A 26,733-nucleotide genomic window follows, 5' to 3' on the forward strand; every position below is an offset into this window, starting at 1 on the left:
TAGCATTTTAGAATACTCTTAAGTTCATCAAAGTACATTTTCCCCCGGTTAACTACTGATGATTTATTTACAAAGCAAGTAACAAACAATGGCTAGAAAATACCATTGCATCACAAATTATCTACACAGATAGTTCTATTTTTCTTACTAGAAAACAGCTAAGGTGGCATTTACTTCAGTACAATGTTTCTTTCATAAATCTTAACATGTTTTAGCAGCTAATACAAAATGGAGATGCAGACTGTATTACCTTAGTTATAAAAGCAAACATATTATGGGTTTGGTTAAGAAAAAATAGATTTCTAGCAAAATGTAACCTTTTTTTCTTTAACAAAAGGTCTAATGCGTTAACGGCTCCAAGTACTTCACATAGAGACTGTTGGTGACTTAGAAATTTGAAATATTGTTGACAGGGCAGTTGAAATTTGAGAAACTAGTTAAAAGAGAAGTCCTCATCAGCCTGTGCTAGCTCTGACAGGCTCATCACTAGATTTCTGTTCACACTGGAATTTCTGTTAATAGTCTCTGCTGTTTTGGGGATCATTCGACAGTCAATAACAACACAGAATACTTTCATTTACTCATCTCTTTTAGAAGAAGTGATAGCCCATTGTTTTGGTTTTAAAGTATTGTTGTTTTTTTTTTTTTTAATGTGAGAAATAGAAGCAGAAAATGAAGCTTGGAGGTTTTTGTGGTTTTTTTGTTAGTTGTTGTGTTTTTTTTTTTTCTTAATGAGCACTGAAATACATAATTTCCCTTTGAAACTGTGGAACATGCAATCCTTGTAAGAGAAGGTCTCTTGAACTGCAAATATGTTGTTCTAGATGATCTTGTGAGACTTCAGCACACAAATAACCTGCACAGAAAACACCTCTACAAATAAATTTTAAGAGTAAATTGAGTACCAACAGTATTACAAATTCATTTCCCATTATTTCTCATCCTTGAAAGCTCATCTTCATTTTTCAAGCTATAGTTGTCTAGCCTTTGAGTATTTGCTTCCAACCTGTTTAACTTGTCGAGAACATGTCAGATGGCTACAGGTACAGTAGCTTTGTTTTAGACTTACGTATGTACTCCTGGTAAACATGACTGTTTTGAACACCGGAGCCTGGCAAGCCCCCGTATCTCTTGGCTCTGCTTGCTGTTAAGTTTCATGCTTCTGTTATGTGCAATGTAGAAGTGCTGCAGAAGCAATTTTTGACAGACTGGAAAAGCAGGCACTTTCCTCTGTGGTGTTTTTTTGAGGGAAAGTGTATCCTACACATTCCCATCACATACTGCCCAGACACACTGTGGCACTGGTGTGATTGCTTTGAGAGCTATACAGCAGGAGACCCTGTCACGGCAGTGGAGTAGTTTCAGCTTCTTGAAGTTCCAACTGAAAGGAAAGAAATTGCAAATACAATGAACAATTACTTGATTTCTTCCCACCCACAAGTTTGTGTGTGTGTTTGCATGTATGTGGGGTTTTTTTGTTTGGTTGGTTGTTTTTTTAAGAGGAATATACTTTTCATTTGCAGCTACTGTCCTGCTGTATAAAGCTAAACAGGTAGACCAGATAGTAAGGCAAGAATATGCCTTTGCAACAAAGCAACAAAGGCAGGGGGAATGACCACAGAGAAGTTTTACGTCTGACCTCTGAAGACAAAGAAATGTTAGTAGATCTGAAATTTGAATTAGAATTAGAATAAATTTAATACCAAGCTAGCTGTCCTCTTTCTAGAGGGAAACTTTCTATGCCTTTAATGAATATGGAAGGATTTTGGGCCCCTCAATATAGGAAAGACATTGAGGTGCTGGAGAGAGTGCAGAGGAGGGCGACAAGGCTGGTGAGGGGTCTGGAGCACAAGACTTATGAGGAGCGGCTGAGGGAGCTGGGGCTGTTTAGCCTGGAGAAAAGGAGGCTTATCGCTGTCTACAACTACCTGAAAGGAGGTTGTAATGTGGAGGGTGTTGGTATCTTCTCCCAAGTAACAAGTGACAAGACGAGAGGAAATGGCCTCAAGTTGCACCAGGGAAGGTTCAGATTGGATATTAGGAAGCATTTATTCACAGAAGGGTTTGTGAAGCACTGGAACAGGCTACCCAGGGAAGTGGTTGAGTTACCATCTCTGGAGGTGTTTAAAAGATGTATAGATGAGGCTTTTAGGGACAGGATTTAGTGCTGGATTTAGGCTATGGTTGGACTCAATGGTCTTAGGGGTCTCTTTCTACCAAAATGATTCAATGATTCTATTCCACTCCCTCCCTGTATTATTTTTGCAGTAATTGCAGAAGAGTTAGTATTTTAGATTATTCCTTCTGTGCTCACATCAGTACATTGGCTAACTTTGGATTTGCAGCTAAAGTAGCTGCACACACATTCTGTGTGAGATGGACTTACATCAGGAAACCAACCCAGCAACTCTCAGCAGTCACTCAGAAGTCCCATTTGCATAGAGGCACAATAGCGCTACAGAAGTTTCCATCAAGAAAATCTGCTTACTGAACAGCATGTACATAAAGTCTGTAACCCTTTTTACTGCCCAGCAAATGTTGCTCTGCAGCACTAGAACCTGTGGACAACAGAGTGGGAAACACTGTGAATGGTTTATGCTATGGAAAGCAGAGTCACACGTGAAGCCTGATTGAGAAAACAGGGAGCATGCTCCTGTGAAAGTAACGGCACATGGGGAAGGATTCGGGGTCAGGGAAAAGGAAAGTGCATTTTCTAACTGGCTCAATTTCCAGGCACATTCATCAGAGTGGAGGCTGTTTGGGCTTCTGATTTGGAGATAAATTTCTCCAAGGCCACAACATAACTCAAATGCTTCTTCAATTTAACGTGCTATATTTAGAGATTTTCTTTATTCCCTATTGGGAATATTTCTCCTCAGCTCCTTCTGGCCAGAAACTGACCTGATCCTAAATGTGAACGTCCCCATCTTTTGGAGGAGCCTAGATCCCGATATGAATTTTGAAGTCCATATCCACTTATTTTTATGGATTAGATAAAATAGAAGCTTTTTTTTTTCCTTGTTTCTTTTTTTTTTTTTTTACCAGTGAACTTTTTCTGATTAAGGAAAGAATTGAAATGTTTTGTTACCCATTTATTCTAATTCACAATTGAAGGAATGCCACAAACACAGGCAACCTTAGAAGCCATCTAATTAGTTCTGGTTCTCATAGCACAGTTTATTCTTGTTTCCTTTAATGAAATAGTCTCATAAACACATTCTGTTTTCTCTGCTATCTAAAGGGTTCACAAAGGGCTGGTGTAAGTACAAATCAGCTACAAACGAAAGCCCAGTTTCAAGGATCTATTGAATTTAGACAATCATTTCATAGATGTAATTATTATCGGGACAGAAATGGTCTTTATAAGAAATTGGTTCTTAATAATTATTATTGAAATACAGTATTATTTACAAAGAAGTTGTGTCCATTTTCTAGAAATCCACAGAAAGGCCATTTTCTATTAATACAGGTAAATGTGAATCTGCTGAGGTTTGGAGTTGCAGAATCTGCCCAGCTTTTGTCATGTTTCTGTATAGGACTCACCAGCATTACCCATATTTGTTTATATCTGTCATATAGCTCTGGGAAAATTCAAATGTAAGAAAATACTTTATTCATTTATTTAATCAAAGTGAAACTAGCTTTCATTTTTCCTTGTTTCACCATAAAAATATTTTTTCTTTACTCCGATACCCTTTTTATTTCTACATGTGGCTGTCAATCCAAACAATAAAGGGAAAACCTTTGAGGGCTGTGCACAAACACCAGAGCCTCTGATTACTGAATATATCTCTGGCCTCATTTTCAGCATATGAGAAGGATGCAGCTTCCATCATGGCATTTAGACACAGTGGTTAAGGAGAAAGCATCAGAAGCTAAAAATACAGAAAACCTGGTTACTTAGGATGACTAAATAGTCCTTAAAATGTGCCTATACATCATTTGCTTAGTTGCTTGGATACATTCAGGTGAGGCTGCAATAAAAACTTACATGTGTCACAAATAAACTAACCCACTGGAACAAATTTTATTTCTCAGATTTCTATAATTATGAATAATCAATTTTTCTGAGTATTTAGGATTTTTTAGTTATTAACAGGCAGATATTAATAAAAGTAAAAGGTATTTGGAAAACATACTTTGCAGGTAAAAATAATTATCAATGAATTTTAATTTTTAAAAAATATTCAAACTTTTAAATCTAGGAGATAAATTAATGCAGAGAGTCTCTGTGCATCTGAAGTAAAAGCTACTTTGAAATATTTGTCCAGGTCTTTGTTATGAATCAGCTTAATGTCAATGACATAAAAAAAAATGCAACTATTTGAAAAAGCTAGCGTTTTGTCCTTTATTACCATTCCCTACCAATATTGTGTCATACAGAGAAAAGTTCACCGTAAGCAGTTCTGCTTTGCAATCAATTTTTCCAGAATTCTATCACTCCTACTCTTGTTTTAACTCTTCATGCAAATGCAAGATTGCATATGCCTCCTTGAAAATTAAAGTGAGCCAAGACTTCATGCTCACTTTGGAACAAATGTTTTGTTTGTAAAATGTAACCTGTAACACAGGATACAACCCCCCATAGACGTGAAATATCTCAGTCTTACACCACTTCTAGTCTTTGGATGCCTGATTAGCCACTGTCTGTTGTCCCTCAGAACTATGTTACTTCACCGAGCATGTAGTATTTTTATAAATGCTCACACCATCCGCGTTGTAGATCAGGTGCTACTCTGTGCATTTGAAACAAGCTGCATTTCTGGAGGAATTCTGAATGTGTTCAGCTCTTCCACTTTTTGTAAATGCTGATAAAACAATAATCAAACTCTTAATCTGGATCTTTTTGATAATGCCTAGGAGACATAGAGTAGGCCAAAGGCCAGTATCTTAACTCAGAATGATTATTTGTGATGTTTCCTGTTACTGATTTTGCACCGATAGAAAACACAGTTGTTCAGTCCACCAGTGAATGCTTATTTTTAAGTGCTTTTAGACTGTGAGGCCCTAAGCTGCTGAACGATTGAGTGCTTGCTGTTCTTATTAACTTTAGCAGGAGAAAAGGATTCTCACTTGGCAAAAAAGCAACTTTTAGAACATCCATTTCTTTGAAAATGACTTGAACTGTGCCAAGTACTATAAAGGCTTGCAATTAGAATTCGTACCAAATGCTCTCCAAGGCCTTGTCTATACAAGAAAGAGCTTGTCAGTATACTTAAATCAATACAGATAAACTAACTAGACTTTCTTTTACAGAAAGCACTTATCTGTGAAAAGGATGCTCTGTGAATAGAATTTACAAATGCTCACTGTTTGAACAGTGGTGGTTTTTTCTTTCTTTTTGTTCTTTCTTTTTTTCTTTTCTGAGAGAAAAAGCTGCATCATTCACCCTAGGGCTTTTTATGTTTAAAATAAAATAATAATAATGATGATAATAATAATGATGATAATAATAATGATGATAATAATAATGATGATAATAATAATGATAATAGTGATAACGATAACGATAATGATAATGATGATAATAATAATAATACTACTAACAACAATAATATGTTACACTTGTAAATAGTACCCCAGAGAACCTTTTTAGTGTAGGTTAGTCCTACAACATTGTCTGTCATTCTGATAGTAGCAGACAAAGAAAGTGGTGTCTTTTACAGAAATGTTTCCTCAAAAAAAAAAAAAAAAAAAAAAAAAAAAAAAAAAAAAAAAAATTGAGGTTTGAACATGACTTGCTGTGAATGTATTTTATAGACTTTGTGGAGAGTGAGAAAGCCTGCCCCTGATAGCTGGTGTGCTGTAATCCAGGGAATGCAGCAGTGAGAAGGCTCAGGTCAACATCCAGTGAGCATATGCTGCAGAAATAAACCACTGGCAGCAGCAGCCAAAGCAAGGACTGCAGGGATGGTAGTGAGGGAAGTGAAATTTGGCCCATTTATGGCCACTTCAAATTCTTTCAAATACCAGGCCATACAAAGAGACCTATTCACATATCTATAAGGACATGAGCTTCCAAATGTTGCCTTCTTCTCCCCAGGGCTGGGGAGAACTGCTGGTTACCTCCCAGGAAGAGCTACAGAAGTAGTCAAAGTTGGGTAGTCACATCATTTCTTACAGTTCTGCATGTGCTTTTTTTGTTCCATGTATATTGGCTCTTTGCTTCAGTTTCCTTCCTTCCTGCCTCTCTCTGACATCACTCCTGATATTCTCTTTTCTCCTCTGCACTCTTCCTCTCACCTCCTTTTCCCTTCAGCATCTTCCCCTTCACTTCTCTTTACATGTGCTTTATCTCTTAACTAATTCCATCACTATTCCCTAAATGGAATGAAACCAACCAACGAAGAACCCAGCTGTGAGACCAGCTTCCTCCTTATTGCTACTGTACACCTCACTTAACTGGCTTGGTCTACCCCTGCCTCAGCTGGCTCTCTTCCTTCTTGGTGTAGGTTGAAAGACCTTTGTGGGAAGGATCATCTTCGATTCTGTGTTTGCTCAGTGCCAGAAGAAATAGACTTTATCTGACTCAGCCTCCAGGCAGTAAGTACCACATCAATCTTTGCTAAGGGTAAAAGTTTAGAAGGCTACGGCTTTCCTAAAAATAATATAAAGAAGCATAACTAAATGTAGAAAATGTGTGCATACACACTGCACTGTAAAAAGCTGGAATTGTACTAGATATAGATACAATCCTGTTGTCAGACACATGCACAAAATCGACTCCACTGAGGATTACAAATGCATTATTAACAGCTGAATCTGTCCACTAAATTTTTGGTACGCCTAGTAAATACTACACATATATACATACATTTATGTATGCGCCTATGCAAAGTTTGGCAGTTCTGCTCTACCACCAAAGTGTGCGTAAGACTGAGCAGACACTGACTGATTTCGCAGGCCACAGTTTGGCATGTATGAATCAGATGCTGGTGAACTACACCACCAACTGCAGATGCTTAATAAAGCTTCCCCTTCTACCTTTAGCCTCCTCCCTCCTCTTTTCTGGTGCAGTGACTATTTTGTCTGTTTGGAGATGGTAAAGTCCTGACGTGGGCTTTCTGGCAGCAGCTGAGTGACAGGTAAGTGACTGCTTTCACAAGAAGCCATTGACTTGTGCCCCTTAAGAAGGCAGCCAGCTTGTGGCTGAAGTGGCAGCCGTCAGAAACTGGTGCAGGAGCAGTCTAAGTATAATATATTGGTGAAAGGTGGTGTGTCAAGGAATGAACTAAGCTTGTGCCTTTAGTTCTTCTTTTTAATGAATTACAAAGGTGACTCAGTCTTTTTTTAGCACTTGTGATGAGCATGAGTTTCCTTCATGAATGTTAAGATTGCCTTCATCTTTTGCTTGGTGTTAACTGAGGGATGTCAATTGCAGGAATAATCACAGGAACATGGATGTTGAACATGTAACAAAACAGCTTCTTTGCAAAAGCTAAGCAAAATTAGCCCTAATTAAAAGAAATCTCTCTTGGTATCTGCTGTGCCATAAAATCCCTGCTTCTCAAAGGCTTTTTCTACATGGAAAAGGTATATTCTCAGTATACCTTATTAATAATGGCAAAATGGCACAATACTTCTTAATAGTTGGACTAGGTGATCATTGTAGGTCCCTTCCAACTGAAATATTCTATTCTATTCTATTCTATTCTATTCTATTCTATTCTATTCTATTCTATTCTATTCTATTCTATTCTATTCTATTCTATTCTATTCTTATTCTATTCTATTCTATTCTATTCTACTCTGCTCTGCTCTGCTCTACTCTACTCTACTCTATTCTATTCAACATGTGTGTATACATATTTATATGTGTTTATATATATCTCAAGACCCACTCTAGCCAACACAGATAATTATATGATACAAGAACTGCATGTAGACAGGACTTTGTCTGCTTCTTGCATGTGTTCCAGGACAAACAAGGCCAGGTAGGCCTTCTTTATACATCAACCAAAAGTGTACAAGCACAGATTCTTCTCTTTTTTTATTCACTCTTGTAATAGAAGAAATAAAGAGACATATATTCTGTCCCATTCCTGTCTCTCTAAGCAGACAAAGAGTATGAATAAAGAAATCTGTGATTATTCTCCAGCCAGTTCTAAAGCAGTCATCTGTTGTAAACATCCTGCAAATGAAACACTGTTTTGTTCACTTTGTATATGCATGCATGCTGGACCCAATCATACAAGGTACCTCTGAAAGCCCTCAGCTTCTGAGCATCAACTAGAGGACAGAACAACTAGCACCATGCAGGACTGGGGTCTCTGTGTATGCATGCACCTTCAGGGTGTTTAGACCTTCAAAAAGCTACAAATCAGTATAAACTGTAAATTCAGAATACATGTCATCTCCAAGCGGGAGGCCTGGATCCAGAGATGACATCTCCACTGCTAGTCATACCTGATGGTTAGTCCTGTCCACAGTGTTGGCAGTGGAAGCATGGTCCCGAGTGTTTTGTCGGACTCGGGTGGAGTTTTGCTGCTCAATGGTTGAGGAAGTGGGGATGCAGAACTCTCTGAAGCACCTTTTGAAATTCTCATCTAGAAATGCATAAAGTACTGGATTAAGGCAGCTATTTGCATACCCTAGAGCAATACAGAAGTGCCAGGAGACAGTCTGGAAAGTAGTTTCTGGGATGTTGACCAGGGCTTTAATGATGACATAAATGTGGATGGGAGTCCAGCAGACGATGAACACTGCCACCACCACCAGAACCATCCTCGTGATTCTCCGCAGGTTCCTGTCCTTCTCTTTGGAGCCAGATAACATGCGAACACTCTTTAGGCGTAAAATCATCAGCCCATAGCACACGGTAATGATCAGGACTGGCATGATGAAGGCAAAGATGAACACACAGATTTTCAGGAGGTTCTCCCAGTACCAAGCAGGGTGGGAGAATGTAAGTGTGCAGTCAATGGAGCCTAGAGAAAAAAGAAAACAGCAGAGAAGAACAAGTGGTTCAGTTTTTCACGTGCTTTTCTTCAAATGTTTCTTTTTTTGAAAGCACAGGCCAATGCATTAAGATTTACTAAACAAACAGCTAAAATGAAGCAATCTGTGACCTGGCATCAGGAAAAACATTGATATCACACAGGGGTGCAAAACATGCATGAAGCGTCAGTTAAAAAAACAAAACTGAAGTAATGTGTTTTCTTTGGCATTTTATGGCTTGGAATTACATGTATATTGGACAAAAAAAGAGCTGAATTGTCATAAATGCTTAAACTGACTCATTTTCACTTTCAGTATAAAACCTGGGAAAAAATTAAAAAGATGACATGACACTTATTAATTGTGCACAATGGAGGGTTTGGATATCGAGATGCTATCGCTTCATGGAAGGTCTTTGAGCACCACGCTCTGCATCATGTCTTGCCAGATTAGGTACAAAATATCTATGACTGCCAGCTTCTGTGGGAATATCCTAAGTAAAAAGCACAGGCTTCTGTGCTGTAGGAGCGTGCATAAGCACCCCACAGCAGAAGGCAGGCAGTCACAGATGCTTTTCCAACCACTACAGTAACTGTGTGGGGCAGCAAGACTCGCAGGGATCTACAGAAGGAGCTGGAGCTGCCTGTTGTAGAAGACAGAACATGTGCAGTGCTTTGTCGTCGACTACAGCCAGACACAAAACTGTTGAAGGGCCCATCTGCACTGACACCTGCTTTATACAGATGGAGGTCAGAAGTTAATTCAATGCCTCTACAGTAGAGTGAAACAATGCAGAAAGGAGTTTAAACATGAAAACATTCAATTTAGGAATGAAAGCCAGACTTACCATGCCTGTATTTAGTAGTTGCCATGAACATAACTGGCAGGCCAATGGCAGACGAAAGAATCCAGTTGCAGACATTGACAATTTTGGCATTTCTGGGGGTACGGAAATCAAGGGCCTTAACGGGATGGCAAACAGCTACATAGCGATCCACACTCATGGTGCAGAGTGTAAAGATACTGGTGAACATATTGTAGTAGTCTATGGATATAACGATCTTACAAAGGATTGTACCAAATGGCCATGTTCCCATCAAGTAATTCACGCTCTGGAATGGCAGAGTACTTGTTGCTAGGGCATCTGCCAATGCAAGATTGAAAATATAGATATTGGTGGCAGTCTTCATTTTCGTGTACCTAGAAAAAAATCAGCAAAACATGTGAATGATCACAACTGACAGTTAAACAAAACTGAGTCCAGTGCACCATGTATAAGAAACTCCTGTGAAATAATGTGCTAGATATTATAAAAGATCATATTTTCTGCTTTTAACCAAATGATCTTCCTATGGTTTATCTACTATAATGTTTGCAGTTCAGTAAGATATTAGTTAAATGGTGTAAGAAAGAAAAGACTAATTAAACTTGTGCAGAGAGAAAGGATACACATAGAAGAAACAATATTATAGATGCTAAAGAACTGAGAAATAATTTGAAAAAATTGTATTTGTACATATCAGACTCTGCATTGAATGGACACATTTTCTGCACCTGCTGATGTCATGTCAAGTATCAGAACTGCATTCTATAGAAATTGGGAACTCATTTGTAGGTTATGGAGTAGTAAAGATGCAATTCCTCAGGGAATAAGTACATAAAAGATTAGTGTAATTATCAAAGCCACTATGTCTAAAAATTCAGGCTTTTAAGATTTTGTCATTTGTTTATAATTATAGAATTCTAAAATAATTTGTAATGATGGTTATCACATTGCTTTACTAATCTCAGTGTCCTATACAAGTTGGACAGATGGTTTTTCCAACTAAATGAGGAGACAGATGCTATTGACCAGATGCACTGAGTATATCAATAGAATCAGCACCCTGGGTGGATGCTGCAGCCCTGTTGCTTGAGGTGGGAACTCATGCTCTGTCTCACGGTGCCTATTTTGGCAGAAGGGTCTTCCAACTCCTTTGCACTTTCCTCTTGCTAAGTCTCTGGCACTAACTACTGAAAATCCACTGTCTAAATTTTGAATATGTCACACTTCAATCACAGCTGAGCAGGGGGAGCTTTCTATGTTTTAATTTGTGTTTGCATTGCTAAAGGTAGAGTCCAAATTCCTCCCTAGTTTCATCAACTTTTGTGAAGAGACATTTACAGCTGCAACTCCTTGTGTCAGCTGAGCAGCACTTGAGACTCACTGTTCATGAGGATGCTTTCCTTTTGCAGTAGTACAATGACTGTTTCACTTTAAATAATGTTTCTGGCTATCTTGCCCTGCTCTCCTGCTTGCTGCTGAGGTTGCTGGGTGCTGTCGCTGCCTGGATTTTGGAGAGACAGATGGCTCACTCTTTTGATAAAACTCCATTCTGTTTCTGCAGAGTAACGAGTGCACTGTTTGATCAAATATTTTACAATTTATGGAGTGATTTGCAAGATGAATAGCCCATTTAAAAGGATGTTACAGGCAACTTGCCAGAGAAGACAAAGTGTAAAATATAATATTTAATGTTTTTTCTCTCTGACTTTGATGTCTCGGAACATGATTCAGCTGCAGAAAAAAGGCGACAGGGCTCCATAGGGAACACAAATTTTGGTAGGGTCTGGAGAAATGCAGATTTCTTGCTGAATGCATCTAGATAGCTTTTATGATGAACATCTGAAGAAGTTTGTGCTGGCTTTGTTGAATGTCTTTCTCATAGGTCTGAAAACAGATCCAGGACTAGCTAAGGTTGTGTCCAGAGACCTAACCTGGAGGTTTGATTGCATTATGAGCAGACATCTCCAGCTTGCTCCAGTCTGGTCCACTCAGGCAGCAACAGCAGCGGAGGGACAGTGGCTCTCAATTCTGCACAGACAAGGAAAGGTGATGATGATCCTGCGCCCTCACCCAGGCTGTCGATCCCTAGTTAGTTCTGAGGTGATTGTCCTATCTTTATGGCTGGACAAGAAATCATGCTTAGGTGTGCTGCTCAGTGCTGCTGCCATCATAGAATCATAGAATAATTTTGGTTGGAAGACACTATCAAGATCACTGAGTCTAACTGTTAACCTAACACTGGCACTAAACCATGTCCCTAAGAACCTCATCTACACGTCTTTCAAACACCTCCCGGGATAGTGATTCAACCACTTCCCTTGGCAGCCTCTTCCAATGCCTGACAACCCTTTCTGTGAAAATTTTTTTCCTAATCCAGTCTGAACCTTCCCTTGTACAACTTGAGGCCACTTCCACTTGTCCTATCGCTTGCTACTTGGGAGAAGAGACCAACACCATCCCTGCTACAATCACCTTTCAGGTAGGTGTATTGAGCAATAAGGTCTCCCCTCAGCCTCCTTTTCTCCAGGCTAAACAGCCCCAGTTCACTCAGCCACTCCTCATAAGGCTTGTGCTCCAGACCCCTCACCAGCTTTGTTGTTCTTCTTTGGATACCCTCAATGTCTTTCTTGTAGTGAGGGGCCCAAAACTGAACACAGGATTCAAGGTGGGGCTGAATACAGTGGAACAATCACTTCCCTAGTCCTGCTAGACACGCTATTTGTGATACAAGCCAGGATGCTGTTGGCCTCCTTGGCCACCTGGACATACAATTCTGGCACAGCTCTGTCCGGAGACCACATAATGGTTTTTTTTTTTTTTTTTTAATCAGCAATTAAAGCCATTCTGATGATTTAAAGGGAATACTTAATACAGAAAAAAAAAATACATCAACCAATATGTGACTCTTAGGTTGACATGCCAGAAGATGAGCAGAGAAATGCTCTGAATAAATGGAACAAAGCTTCTCTGCTGAGACTGGCATGGGCCTTATCCCACCTAAATGCTACACATTTTTCAGTTTTGCTATCTTGCTTTCATTGTCAGCTTATGCTTCAAAGGTCTGGGACTTATTTCATTTAATGGACTATTAATGAAAGATTTTGCTTGATGTACTCGTAATCTGTGTATTTCTAATCACACTGTTCTTAAAAAGAAAGGAAGCAGAGCTTTTGTGGTGGTAGAAAGTATTTGCCTCCACAATTGCCTAATCAACAAAAGCCTATTGAAATCTACATTATTTGTTTCAGTGAATTCTATGGCATAGAATATTTTAAGATTTTATAAAGGGCTTATTTCTAAGAGGTACATTTTGTTAAACATGTATTTTTCAAAATAAGTAGATTATCAGCGTCGCCAGGATTCTTTTTTTGGTATGAACAAATAAATACTAAACCAATTGATTAACAGCAATTTTAACAGCAAGAAAAATAACAGTCCCCCATAATGCAGCTCTTCAAAGCCTTGATCTTAGCCATTATTATATCTCTCACTAAGGTATCAGTCTACCTATTTGAACAAGCAGCACAAACATTTCCATCATCAAGACATATAGGTGTATGTGATGAGATTTTGATACTTCAGAGGGACTGGATTTTATATGTAATTAAAGTCACAGGATATCTGTATGGCTTATAATATCAAAAGTATTGTATTTAAATGCAATCTTTTAACAGATAACTGCTTTTGCACTTCCACTCAAGGCCACTAGGGAACCTAGAAATGAACAGGTGTGTAAAGGGTCTTAAATGCAAAGCCATAAAAATCTGAACGCTGGTATTTAGAATACATTGACATTTCAGCATCTGAAATACTAAATATATTAAACTTTGCATGACAAGTGAAGACAGAAGTTAGCTTTGGGCAACATTACTTCTATTTTTACAGCTCTGCAATGAAAGACTAATGGAACAACATGATGGTTCAAATATTTTGTGCATATTTAGCTTGATACTGCTCTTGATGCATATTCAAATTAATTATGCTCATTATAATACTGACACCCACTAATATGCCCTTTCTATCTCCTCAGTGTAGGTCTTATATCATAAAATATCTGTCTTTATGGACCATGTTTTTGTTGGTAGTAGCAGATGATGCATCAGATTTACAACAGTAAGAATATAATTTGTCTGTCTAATTCTGTAGGGCAAACTCAGCCTTGCCTCTATCTTCAATCCAGCAAAGCTTTAAAATATACTTGAAGATTGAAGATCTGATCTGTAGAGGTCCACTCAACTGGGATTTCTTGGAATAAGAAAAAGCAATCCAGAAAATCATGAGAACCTTTCTCAGATAGTCACTAAGTTCCTAGTACTCAAGGATAAATAGAAAGTCTCAAAATGACCTCTTCAGCTGGCAGCCCATGGGCCACTCGTCGTTTGCAAATGAAATAAAAGGTGGTTCATGAAACTAACCTACAGAGACCCCCAGACAGTTGCACGGTGTGTAAGAGCATCTTGAGCAGGAGCCATGAGCATTTTCCCTTCCACCTTAGAGACATGTGACAAGAAGGATGTGAGCCTGCTTTTGCCTCTTTTTCTGCAAGACGTGCCACAGCTCTCTTTCTGGCCTGCCCACTCCAATGGTTTAGTCTCCACCTATCATGTGCAACAATTTTTGAAGAGTCCTTTCTTTTAAGCCTCCATGGCTCAAAAGTAAAAATAACACGGCAACCACATATTTTCTTTAAAAATCACAACATCTTTGATTTGCATCACACTTTTTCTAAGCCTAAAAGACATAGTCAGTATTGTGCCACCTGAGTCTTGACCCTATAACGTCTTGGATAAGCCATTTACATCCATGTGGATTGTTGAAATATACCCTGCTCCAGACCCTTCAGCCTTTCCGTACCAGATCAATTTTATAGCATCCTTGTACCACGAGGCTGGTACAAAGAAGTCAGGGGATCTAAGTCTAGCCCCATGAATACAGTAACACATACCATTACAAATTTGAAAACTGCTCCTATCTGAATAGGAACAGTGAGGAGAAAAGCAGAAACAGTCTTTTGCACTTAGGAAATTGGCTAGCTGATGGTAGATTGGTAATAACAACATTCAGTGACACAAAAGCATGCAAGCTTTTGTCCACAGAAAGCTAATTTGGAGAACAAAGCCTGCTTCAAATGATCTGTGTTTAAGTTCAATGCAAAATATATGAAAAACGGGATTAATTACAGGAGATTCATTGCAGAAAGCAGTTGTTCATGAAAATGGTTTGGCTGCTGAAAGAAAAAACAGCCAGCAATTAGGTCTTGCATACAGACGATCTGACATAACTCTTGTTGATGCTGGAGGAGATTAGGTTAGTGTTTCAAATTAATGTTCTTTGTGCATAAATTACTTGTTAAACAAATGAAGCATCATTATGTGCATACATTAGATTAGTTGTGGTCTCCTTGGGTGGGAAGATTGAAACATGTGAAGTATGCCTAGTTGAATCAATTTAAATGAACATTTATTTCCATAGCTGTTCTGGTGCATTTTGTATATGTAACTCAAAAACAGTAGGAAAGAGGGATATTTTTCATGCTTTCCTGAGATACCAGGTACTTGAATTTTTCACCGAACCCTTACAGCTTTGACAAACATCATGTCATATTCAGGTTGGTCTGGAACCCCATCCCTCCCCTCCCCCCGTTCCTCCTACCCCCCTCCCAATTCCTTCTATCTGCCAATCCAATTAGTATGTTTGACACTGAAATTATGTCGCTCCGCTAAGCCATATACTGGAAAGTACCTTTGAGCTAAAGGGTCTCAAATGATAGACTTAACTGACGGCCATCATATCTCATTGTCCTTTTCCTTTCTTTGCATGGTAGTGGTTCTCTATGGAGTGGAAGACCCATACTGCATTTCAGCCACAGCTGTGACGTGCGCTGTGGCAGACTGTTACCTGCTAAAGTTTTGAAGTCATATATATTCTGGATGAGCCTAACCTACCTGTCAGGGAACATATGACTTCATCAGCTTGAAGATTTAGTCTTTGATTCTTTTATTCAGGAATACTTCAGAATACTTATGCATTAAGCCATTAAATTCAAGCTCTGGGTATGAGCACCACAAATTTGTGGACAACGCTTACACATTATTGTGTAAGCCACAATGAGGTCAGGCCACCTAGATTGGAGGTGCCATACTATAGTTAACAATATACTTGTCCTTTTGATTTATGTTCTTCTGAAAAGATCATATACAAGAATGTAATTTAAAACTAATAAGCCCTCAGGGAAAACAAACACATAAAAAACCCAAACAACCCTCCAGCAGGTACAACATCATAGCAGAAAATGTTCACCCTTAGTTACAACGAGATTGTGCAATTTTCAGGCACGTTCGCTTACTTCGTGCACTGATCCTGAGTTTGGGGGTAAAAGCTGAACTGGGGAAGGGAACAAGGTTTTACTGCCTTTAAGAAAGACAGAGGCAGCATTTGTTTCCTCCTGTTAAAGCTTTGCATCTTGATTCCCAACATGGTGTGACCCAGTCACCTCTGTGACTGGTGATGGTTTCATCAGAAGAGATGAAAAAACACAGAAATACCAAGTATCACTTCAGGCGTCAAGGCATGACATGCTAAGGGGGTGTACTAGATCTAAAATAGCAAGGCCTCATTATTTGACATACTCAGTGGGGAATGCTGCAAGGCCTTCACATACGTTATGCTGGAGCAGCTTTTGCCTCACCTCTTCACACATCAGCAAGGGGATATCCGTTTTCTGAAGGAGTTGAATGTATGTGCTGAATGTGGATCTGAACATAGGGCAGATAACTTCTGGACTGTAGTTGCTTCAGCTGCTACCTCTTTTCTCCCTAATACTTTGTTTTCCCACTGCCAAGTTCCTTTTCCATTTTATTCTCCTCTGTAGCACAAATGAACCTAATCCAGAATTTCACCAATGTTTACTTCCCTTGGGTTATCATGCTAGCATCTTTAACTTCCCAGCTTGTCCTTTCCTTGCATCAGGGGCTGCCTCAGGGCATGTGGAAATCCACCAGCATTTGCCTACAGGACCCAGGCAGCAGAAGCAGGCAGCACGTGACATCTTGTGGAAGAACATTGGCTCAGGGCCATTTCTGCTGTACTAAGAACCAATTTGTGACTTCTCTCAGACCTCAGCTTTGGGAGCTGGAGAACCAAATGAAAGACTTTTAGGCAGAGTCAACTTTCTTCAGACTGCTGTGCAGGTCTCCTTGAGAATGATGTGGCACCAAGAGAGCTGGGAAGACATCTAACTCATCCTGTTTTTAATGAATTACAATACTGTGTTGGGCTTTCCGTTAATATTCACTTGTTGCTTTCTTTTTGGCTCCTTCTGCTTTTTTTTGGTATTGAAAGGCATCATACAGAGGTCCTCCTTCTGCTATTTAGTTTGAATTAATGAGTCTGTCCCTTTCCAGAAAAACAAAACAAGCTTCTTTCTTTGGGATAAACATATATTTTGGGGAGGAAGGCTGATCCTTTCTCTTCATGTCTGACTGAGAGGATTAGTGAGTAAGATTACTTCAGATAGAACACACAAACACCACAGTAGTCATAACAGGTAACTATTTTACTATTTCTGTCCTACTATTTTCATGCCTTTTTTAGTTACATGTATATACATAATATCCTGGCAGAAATTCATACAAAATAAAGCTGATACCATGCATTCTTTCTTTTTCCAAAAAGGCAAGGGGAACCAGAGAGGAACAGGTCTTTACAGACGTGTCAACTTGTCACACCAACATTTAAGATGTTGCGATATCTTATAACTCCTATTACCCTATTTTTCTTTTTCTTTTCTCAGACACCATAAAAAGCTACTTAATGATAAAAAACAAATGACAGTAACACATATGCTCCAATGCCCAAACTGTCATCTGCTGGTACACTTCCATCCCCTCCAGCCTATTTAAATGGGGGAAAAATATCTGCAAACTATCGCAGGACTTAATCTGGCCTGTTTGTTAAACGACGTTTAGCTGAGTCTCTGTTTGCTTGATGCTGAGGCATATACGGGTCTCCATAAAGGCTGCTGCTTTCACCGTTACTGTGTAACACATCTCTCAGAAATAAATCAATGGTGCTAAAAAGGCCAGCTCCAACATACTGTCATTATCCAGCAGTGGGTGCTTATTGCTGAAATTTTTGCTTTGCCAGGATGATGTGAAAAGGAAAACTGTTGGTCTCTTCAACTTAACTTTCTCCCCTCCTGCCTTCAGGGAAGCATGGTTGAAAATAAAACCACTGACCACATCTATGATAACTGCAGTGACATTTTTCTAGAGGGGGACAAGTTAACGGCTATTTTTTCTGGTTTCCAGGTGCTGGTTCCCTCCTCTTGATCTATGGACTGATGACCTCAGGTGAGGACTGTACATGAAACATCCCCAGCTTGGCAGAGAAGCTGGCAGGGAAGCCTTTGAAGGCAGTAGATGTGAGATCCTCAAAGGTGCGATGGGGAGCAGCAGAGGTAATACACCCTAGTGAGAGAGTATCAGAAGGGCAAGCATGGGGCTCGAGGCAACGCCACAGACCACACAGATCGAAGTAATGCTAAGTATGCAAGGTATGGTGTCTCACATACAAGAGATCAGGATCTTATAGTGAAGCTGTTGAGTTGAGAAAAAGGGAGTGGAGAGAGAACAAACATGGAGGAAGACTTGCCTGTGACAGGGAAAATGGGGAAAGCAGGCAATGATGAAGGCAGGTGTGACAGAAAGAGGCAGCATGATTACGTGTTTTGAGAAGACAGGATCAAAGGTCCAGGAAACACGGATTCAGTCTCCATGTGACAAGGAAGAGATTGCATCTGAAACTGGGGCTCTGAGGGATATACTGAGACCATCACCTCACGACAAGGATATGGGAAACTGGCTTCTTGGATGATTTCTCTATAGAGGCAGCACATCCCAGGGCTGGAGGTTAGCACTCTGCGAGAGGAAAACAGGGAAAGATCCCCCAACTGCTGCTCCCTGCTTCCCCTTAAGACAGAGACTTCCCTGAGCTGGGATTGCTGTATAGAACACAATGAGGAGGAGATGCTCAATTCTACACAAGCATTCAAACATTTTTGTTTTGAAGGTTTATTCTTGATCTGAGATACAAGATCTTACAGCTGATAATTGAACACTTCTCAGTGAGAAGAAGAAAAAAAATATGCTATTTCATGTCTTTCACAGTTACCTGACTAGTTATAGTCTGTCATCCTTATCTTTTTTTCATCATTCAAATTCAAAGGGAAGTATAAATAAAATTCAGAATTTTTTATCATTAAACAGATGAATGAGAATGCTTCTTAACACAGCTGGGCTAAGCTGTGGAACCCCTTGCTAGTAAACAACATTAAAAGCCAACTTCCAAAAGAGAGTAGGGTCTTTGAAAGATAATGATAGCAGCCCTACTTATAATGAAATAAACCCAAACTTCACAGTATAAACCAAAGAAGGCACAGATGGTTACAAAAAAGAACTTCATTTGAGACCAGCCTAACCACAGCAATTCAGAAAATAGTTGCTTTCAGTTTTTGGTTTTGTTTTTGTTGTTGTTGTTTGTTTTTTGATTGGCTGGTTGGTTTTTAATACTGTTATAATGATCAAGGATTGAAAACTTATTTTCACTGGGAATCATAATGAAACTAAATAATTTTTGGAAAATGTCCACTAATGAGGATCTGTATAACATCCCTCTTGGAACACCTAAGCTTAAAAATAACCAACTTAAAATCTTCAAAAATGTTTCAGAATTCTGAAATTTTACTTTAGAGAATTTTTGTTTCAAAACAGCTTTGTTTAGACATGGTAATGTTGTGACTTTTCCAACATTATTTTTGATTCTGATTTTTATTGGACTACTGCATGGTAGAAATGTCCACAAAAAGCTATTGAATAAAATGCTGATGCAAACTGCAACTCAGGAAGTCCCTCTGCAGTCTTAACAGACTGTTAGAATAATTTTCACACAGTGATGCTCCTATTTATTCCACTCTTCAGCTGAAAACCAGCTGCTGGCTATGATTGGAAAAGAGGTTAGTAAGCTAGCCTATGATTCTGAGACATTTGGGCTTACATCATGTTATGTTTCAGAGTTTTGTAAATATGTCACCACCTCATCTAGAAAAATTATGAATGCTTATCAACAGTGCTCAGCAGAAGTTATGCCTGATGATTTGAAAAAATAAGATAAAATGAAATAAAGCAGTACTTCAGGATTATACTAGCTAATTAGCTCATTAGTCATTAGCTTGCTAATAATTACATAATACAAACAATGATTTTACTGAAGCAATGAAAAGTTGGTAAAATTTTACTTATTTCTATGAGGACATTTTGAAAAAGTCAGGAAGTGTTTAACATTATTTTTCATGGAAGCCATTACCAAAATGATACTCCAGGAAAAATACAGTGGGATCAGAACAGCTTTTTCAAGGGTAATTGAGTGAGAGGGGATGTTTTTCTGCCCAGAGGTGCCTGAGGGTAGCTGCTAGCAGAGTGTGGGGGGTCTGCCCTCCTGGGGCAGGTGTGCTGTCCCATGGGGGCAAGAGCTCACTGGGACTGGGCACAGGGTGGCACAGAGTTGCACAGGGTCTGGTTTAGAAATGAGTGCTGGGGCTGCAGAGCTGGCTGCTGCTCGCTCTTATCCCGCAGTCACCTCTGTACCCTCAGGGTGATGGGGGTTATCCCCACGTTGCAGGCTAATTTTGGCTATAGCTGTGACAATATATTAAAAAAAAAAAGAAGAAAATACAAAGGTATACATGCTGTTTTATCTGTCTGCTTCCCCTGATCTTGGGGGATGGAGGGGAGCAGCTTGCTAGTCAAACATTCACCCACTGGCAGAGGCTGATAAACTTATTACAACAGTGTGCAAACAGGGACACCTGCCTTTCTGTAATGCAGGATGCTGAGCATCAGCCCCTCACTAGGCTGCTCAATTAATTCAGGTTCTGTGCTGTTCCTGCCCAACCTGACTCCCTCAGTTCTGTCTCCAGATCTTCTCTGCCTTGTGCTGGTATCGATTTGTAATTGACACAACTGGTTAGGACTGCTGTGGCTTTAGGTAACAGCTCTTAGCAATGGGGTGGAACCTTTTATTTGCAGACAGTGGAACAGGCGGGACACACATTCGTACACGCAATGCCATCCAAATGGAGAGAAGTTCATGTGGCTGTGAACAGAAAGAAAAGAATGAATTTATGCGTTTCTTGGTTTCTAAATTTCCTGATCTGTGCTGCTACAAGAGATGCCATAGGCCTTCTTTCACACAGCATCCATAACTCCATGTCACCTTGCAAAGAAGAACCCTTCGTTTTTAGTAAAACTTGCTTTGCTTCAGCCACTTTTAAGCTTGTGATCATTTTCAGTTAATTTCTCTAAACAGACTCTCCCTGCTTCATATGTTATGACATCTTTTCAAACCCCATGCTTTTCCCTTTCTGTGCATGTGTGAGAACATTTATTTCTCTGGTGATATCAATTATTCCTGGAATTGAAATTTCACCCCAAATTCCGTTTTATTCAGTAAATTTTTCCTGAAATGTGAACCAAGCTGAAGTAACCAGAGCTTTTAGTACTGCATAATCTTTCCAGATGAGATGATGTTTCAGTCACAGCTCTTTTTTTCAAAACAGTATTAAGAGGCAGTTTTGAGAAATGTAGAAGGAAATCTCTTCATTTCCAAGAGGACTGATTTCGCTGGGTTTTCTTGTTTGTTTGTTTCTTTTCTTTTTTTTTTTTTTAAAGCAGATAATCATTTACGCTAATGAAATAAGACATTTCCTTCCTCCTGCTGCAAAGGATCACAGAGAACCCGAGGCCCTTTTGTTTATGATATGTGACAAAATTAATAGCAAAGCAATTAAGGAATCACTCTTGACTTTAGTGACTTCAGCGGCTACTGGTGGAACTACAGTCTTCCCAGGGCACTTGGCATCACAAAGGACTGGAGCTTCCCAGAGCTATTCCTCTCTTCCAGTCCAGCGATGTCAAGATTTTAATCTATGATCTATTACAGCTTTCTAGCATATTGCCTTAATCACGGGGCATATTCTTCTTCCCACTCTAATGTGTGACTAATATCCCACTGACTTGATGAGAAAGCTGGAAAAGCCTATAGATTACTGTGTAAATTAATTCAATAGCACATGGTATTCATTGTACACTGTCTTGTTGTACTCTGCAGCAGCTAGAAGTAGCATTTGTTGTTGACATAGCCATAACAACACTGTTCATATTAGTAATTTACAGTTCTACAAAGCACATGAGGAAAATAGATAATAAAAATTATCTACAGATTTTTCAGATTGCAGGAAATTTATGGCTGGCAGTAAAACCTGACTACTACTGCTGTCACTCAAAACATGTTGTTTTGTACTTGACAAAAGAAACAGCTCAGTGTTAGTAACATGGGGTTCAGCCTCACACACTACAGATATAACACGTAAATATTAATTCAAGAATGAAAGTATTCAGCTGAACAAGAACCATTTGGGAGAATGGGGAGGGTGGATGAGAATGCGTTAATTATGAAGTAATGTATATAAATTGGAAATCCATGGATCCGTTTTGCATGAAGAGCCTGATTTTCATATTGATAATGACATTTCTGACTCCTTGTTGGACATATCTGCTTTCTGACCCCTGTTTGCTCCAACTGGGATAACAGGGCGGCATTGTAGACTGATAGTGATGGTTCCACATCAGGCAAGTACTTGCACAGCTCTGGCTCCAAACCCATGGAGCTTCATGTGGAGAAGTTGTAAGAATAATAATGTTTATAAGAATAATATAATAATTATTTAAAAATATTTCCAAAGAAGCCTAGCATGAGATATTAGCATGCAGCACACTAAATATGAAGTCACTGTTGCTTTCACTGGGTCTGGACTCTGAAATGTGACTAGGGACCGAGTTTCAAATATCTAATCACCCACCTCCCAACTCCTAGTATTTTCAAAGCAAACTGGTACCAATATTACTTTAAAAACTTATTTCTAGTAATCTCAATTCTTCTCAAAATTAATACAAACTTTGATATTTTATTCTTCCTGAGCAGGCGTGGTGTGAAATGTAGATAAAGAAGGTAAGCTTTGTATGATGCCAGATTCAGTCCAGTGAAAGGTTTGCCTTCTGTCTGTAGCTGGATCCAAAGATATATGAATCTGAGTACATATGCTCACCATTTAGTATCTGCATATTATACGATTGAGAATACTGTCATGTTAGTATAGCTTGCGACAGGTAGAAAGTTCCCTTATGCTGTCCAGATATACCAAACATATAGAGAAGCAGAGAAAGGAAATGCGTTTTAATGTTGCTTAAACCACACATCATATTCAACCATTAACATGTGAACTCTTTCTCATCCCAAATTGGTAAACAGCTGCATGCTATTAATTGGGAAGGAACTCTGTCATACCAAAAGCTGCTCTTGCACAGGAGACCTGGGTTTGGTCCTGCCTTTGCCATAGAATTCCTGGATGGTTTTTGGAGAATCCATTTAATTTATTCATGTTTTCCTCTGTAAAATGAAAATATATTTTTGCTTTCTCCTATTGCTTCTGGCTTTTGTTTTTAAGCTGTAATACCAGGGAAAGATGCTCTCTTCAGATAGAAATCTAAATGCAACTGCCTCATTCAACTTGGCTTTTTGGTGCAAGTGTAATTCAATTAATTAATGCAAGAAATATGAACCCAGTATGGGTAATGCCTGTTATAAATACATAATTCCAGTGACAATCTGTGGTATATTTCTCTGCGGACAGCTAGCCTGGCTCTGTTACATTGTGCATCTGCTTTTTCTCCCAGAGGAATGCATTCAACACTGGCTCAGACAATTGCAGTCATGCCCCTGTTCAGAAGCCTTTCTGCAGCTGTATCTTCACATAGATAACTTGAGCCTCAGACTGAATGAAACCACAGGGCAGAAAAGAATTTCCCCAGCTCTGTGCATTTAAAATATAGCCTCTAAAGTGTAGTTAAACTCACCAGGTTTCTAAGCTACTGTAGTTTGAACCACTGATGCACATTACTTGTGTTCCCATTAGATCTATGAGCTGCTCTGGTTTTGCAGAGACATCCCCAACACATGCAGGAGGAATCATCCTCTGCTACGCAGCAGCACCCTACCTTTACAGCTATCCTCACCCCGGGCTTTTTATAGCCAGCACCGTCAGTGCTGCACCCACCTTGAAGCCACGCTGGTGCTGCTGGCCTACAAGCGATGCTGGGTGCTAACCTCTGCTCCAGCTTCCAGCTCTCTGTGGCCATGGCCCCCCTACCCAACGGCTGCTACCCTGACTCCTTGGGAAACACAGTGTTCAAAGGGAAAAGGGACGCTTTATAGACCTGGAAAAAATGGAAGTGCTGTGGCTGCCCCGGCAGGGAGGGAGCGCGCCCCAGGGGCACTCCCCGTAGCAGGGCCCGCTGGGCTCTGCAAGGCTCGGCGGATGCTTGATTTGGAAACGACGAGCAGCCAGGAAGGAAGAGGGGCTTGCTCAGCCCCGTCCCGCCACCCCGTTCCCGGGAGGTGGCAGTGTTCCCCTACGGTACCGCCCGCCCCGCTCCCGGGTGGGCAAAGGAGCGCGTTGATTCTCGCTCTCACCCGCTTTGCGCCGATTTACGGGCGTCGGGTTTCTCGTGCGTGAAAGACACGGTTACGAGTGACCTGTAAAAGCCCGGGTGGGCTTGACGGCGGGAAAGCTGCGAAGGGTGCTGCAGCACAGCCGGAAAGCCGGGATTACGCACAGTGGCTGCGATCCTGGCGACCTTGTACACACGCATTCGCATGCATGTACACATACATATAGGACTGTATATGAGTATAGAAGGAAATCTATAAATCTGGGCAGAGAGAAGCTTTTACCCGAGATGCCATTTACATTTCGTTTGCGCGTTTGGGAGAAGTGGGGGGAAAGACGCGTGGATGGGTGTCGGGTGTCCGTGTACGCACTTAGATCTTCACACGCTCCCAGGCAGTGGCTGAAGTCCCTTTAAAGCCTCCCTCCTCAGCGGGCAGGTGTGGGATTCAGGCCTCGTTGGCCAGAGCAGCTCCCAAAGGTGCTGCAGCACGGAAGGTCCGCAAAGCACCCCGGATCCGCACTGGTTTCTGACAGATCGCCCAGCCCGGCCGGTCCTCACGGCCCCACCACAAGTTTCTCTTCTCCGATCACCCGTTCCGGCGCTTTCTCAAAAGCCTCCTCTCCTTCCCCCGGGGGTAGGAGCCCCTGCGCGCCCCTCAGTGCGCTGCCTGCCGGTGAGGGACCTCAGCATCCCCCGTCGGGACGCCAGCCCGCAGCGCGGCTCCCGCAGCAGGGCGTCCGCCCCGACGGCAGCGGCCGGGGTCTGCGGGACAGGGCAAGGCGGGGCGGCACTCACCTGATGATGACATACATGACCAAGAAGTTGCCGAAGAGCCCCACGACGCAGACCACGGAGTAAACGGCCATGATGGCGATAGCCGTGACCATGGAGGGGCCGCCGCCCGCGGGTGCGCAGGGCCCGCCGCCGCCCGCGCTGCCGTTGGCGCCGCCGCAGGGCTCGGAGCGGTTCCAGCCCGCCACCGCCGCTGCCGCCGAGGCGTTGCCCCAGGCACCCGGCGGGGCGGCCGCGCAGGGCGACACGGCGGAGCGGCAGGCGACGGAGGCGTTGGTGGCGAAAGGGACCTCCAGGGCGCCGGCGAGGAGCGGCGCGGAGCCGTTGCCCAGCAGGTAGGCGACAGCCATGGCGCGCAGCGGCGTCAGCGCGGCCAGCGGCTCTCCGCGCCCGAGGGATGCCCAGCGCCGTGCTGGTGCGGGGCGCGGATGGCGCGACGCGCGGTGCCGGGGAGGCGGCGGCGCCCGCCCGCCCCGACGGCGCGCCCCGCCGCTGGGTGCGCACACATGTGTGCGGCGGGCGAGGCGGGCAGGGGAGGAGGGGCCTGTGGCGGTAGGAGGGGCAGAGGGTGGTGGGGAGGAGGGGCCTCCCCCCTCCGCTCCCTCCCGGGCCGGCGGGGCACGGGCAGCCCCCCCGGCGCGGCCGCCTCCCGCGGTGAGCGGAGCTCCCGCCGAGGTGCACCTGGTGCAGAGCGGGACCTGCCCGCCCCGTCGCGCCGCTGGAAGGCCGGGGGGAGCAGGGGGCACTCCAGTAGATTTCCCCTTCCCTGCTGGTGGCACTTGAAAAGGAAAACGCTTAAAATGTTCCCTTCCTGAGCGCCGCAGGCATCGTTGGCGAACAACAGAAAGTACCGGTAGAGACTAACTTCGCGGGGTCTGGACCGGGGCAGGGAGGAGATCAGTGAGCGACTGATTAACGTAATGAGTCAGGGATCTTGACAAAACGATGCCCTCTGTGATTACAGAGATAGCTGAGCCTCGTAATAAAACGTGGTGAACTGTACGGCACCACGCTGGGAGGGGCGACTGTGAACAGAATTGTGCTTTGGAAATGACTGGGACCTCACGAATTCTCAGGGTTTTCAGAGGACTTTCTGTGCCAGGGCTCCAAGGATCCTCTCTCCTAGACATTGGTATGATTGTTATTGGATGCGATGCCACAGATCAGGAAGACATCCAAACCATTCTATGAACTGTACCTGCCTTGTACCGGGTGCTTGACTCTCACACTGCTTGTTTGCATCAGCAGATTTCCGTGATCATTTTGTTCCAGATAAGCAAAGAGATGCATCCTCAGGACTGCCTGCTGGATGGCTTATCATTAATTACTAGGACCTAGGTCTTTACCATCCCATCAATTAAATCAGAAATGATCTTTGGTAAGGCAGAAAAAGTACCTCCTGGTAAGCAGGAGGGAGATAGAATGTCAGTGGTTGCTCCTGCTGCCTCCTTATGGACACACAGTGTATCTGCTCATCATATGCAGAGCACCTTCCACTACTTCCCAGAGTGATAACGGCAGAAATGGAGAAAAAGCAGGAACTTGCGTCCTGACAGAAAGATGCGAAACCTCCGTCATTTGAGTCTGAAGAGTTCCCATGTTTCCATGACACAA

At 41.7% G+C, this 26,733-nt stretch overlaps 1 protein-coding gene across 1 annotated transcript; it reads right to left on the reverse strand.

Moving 5' to 3' along the window:
- Positions 1-1,342: 1,342 nt before the first annotated feature.
- Positions 1,343-25,627, reverse strand: OPRM1 (opioid receptor mu 1). The gene is given in 5 exon segments (XM_065630663.1): positions 1,343-1,381; positions 8,407-8,927; positions 9,785-10,137; positions 25,123-25,541; positions 25,544-25,627. Coding segments are annotated over 5 exon segments (1,416 nt in total).
- Positions 25,628-26,733: the final 1,106 nt, after the last annotated feature.

Source organism: Caloenas nicobarica, chromosome 3, assembly GCF_036013445.1.
Source record: "Caloenas nicobarica isolate bCalNic1 chromosome 3, bCalNic1.hap1, whole genome shotgun sequence".
In the NCBI taxonomy this organism is placed as follows: Eukaryota; Metazoa; Chordata; class Aves; order Columbiformes; family Columbidae; genus Caloenas; species Caloenas nicobarica.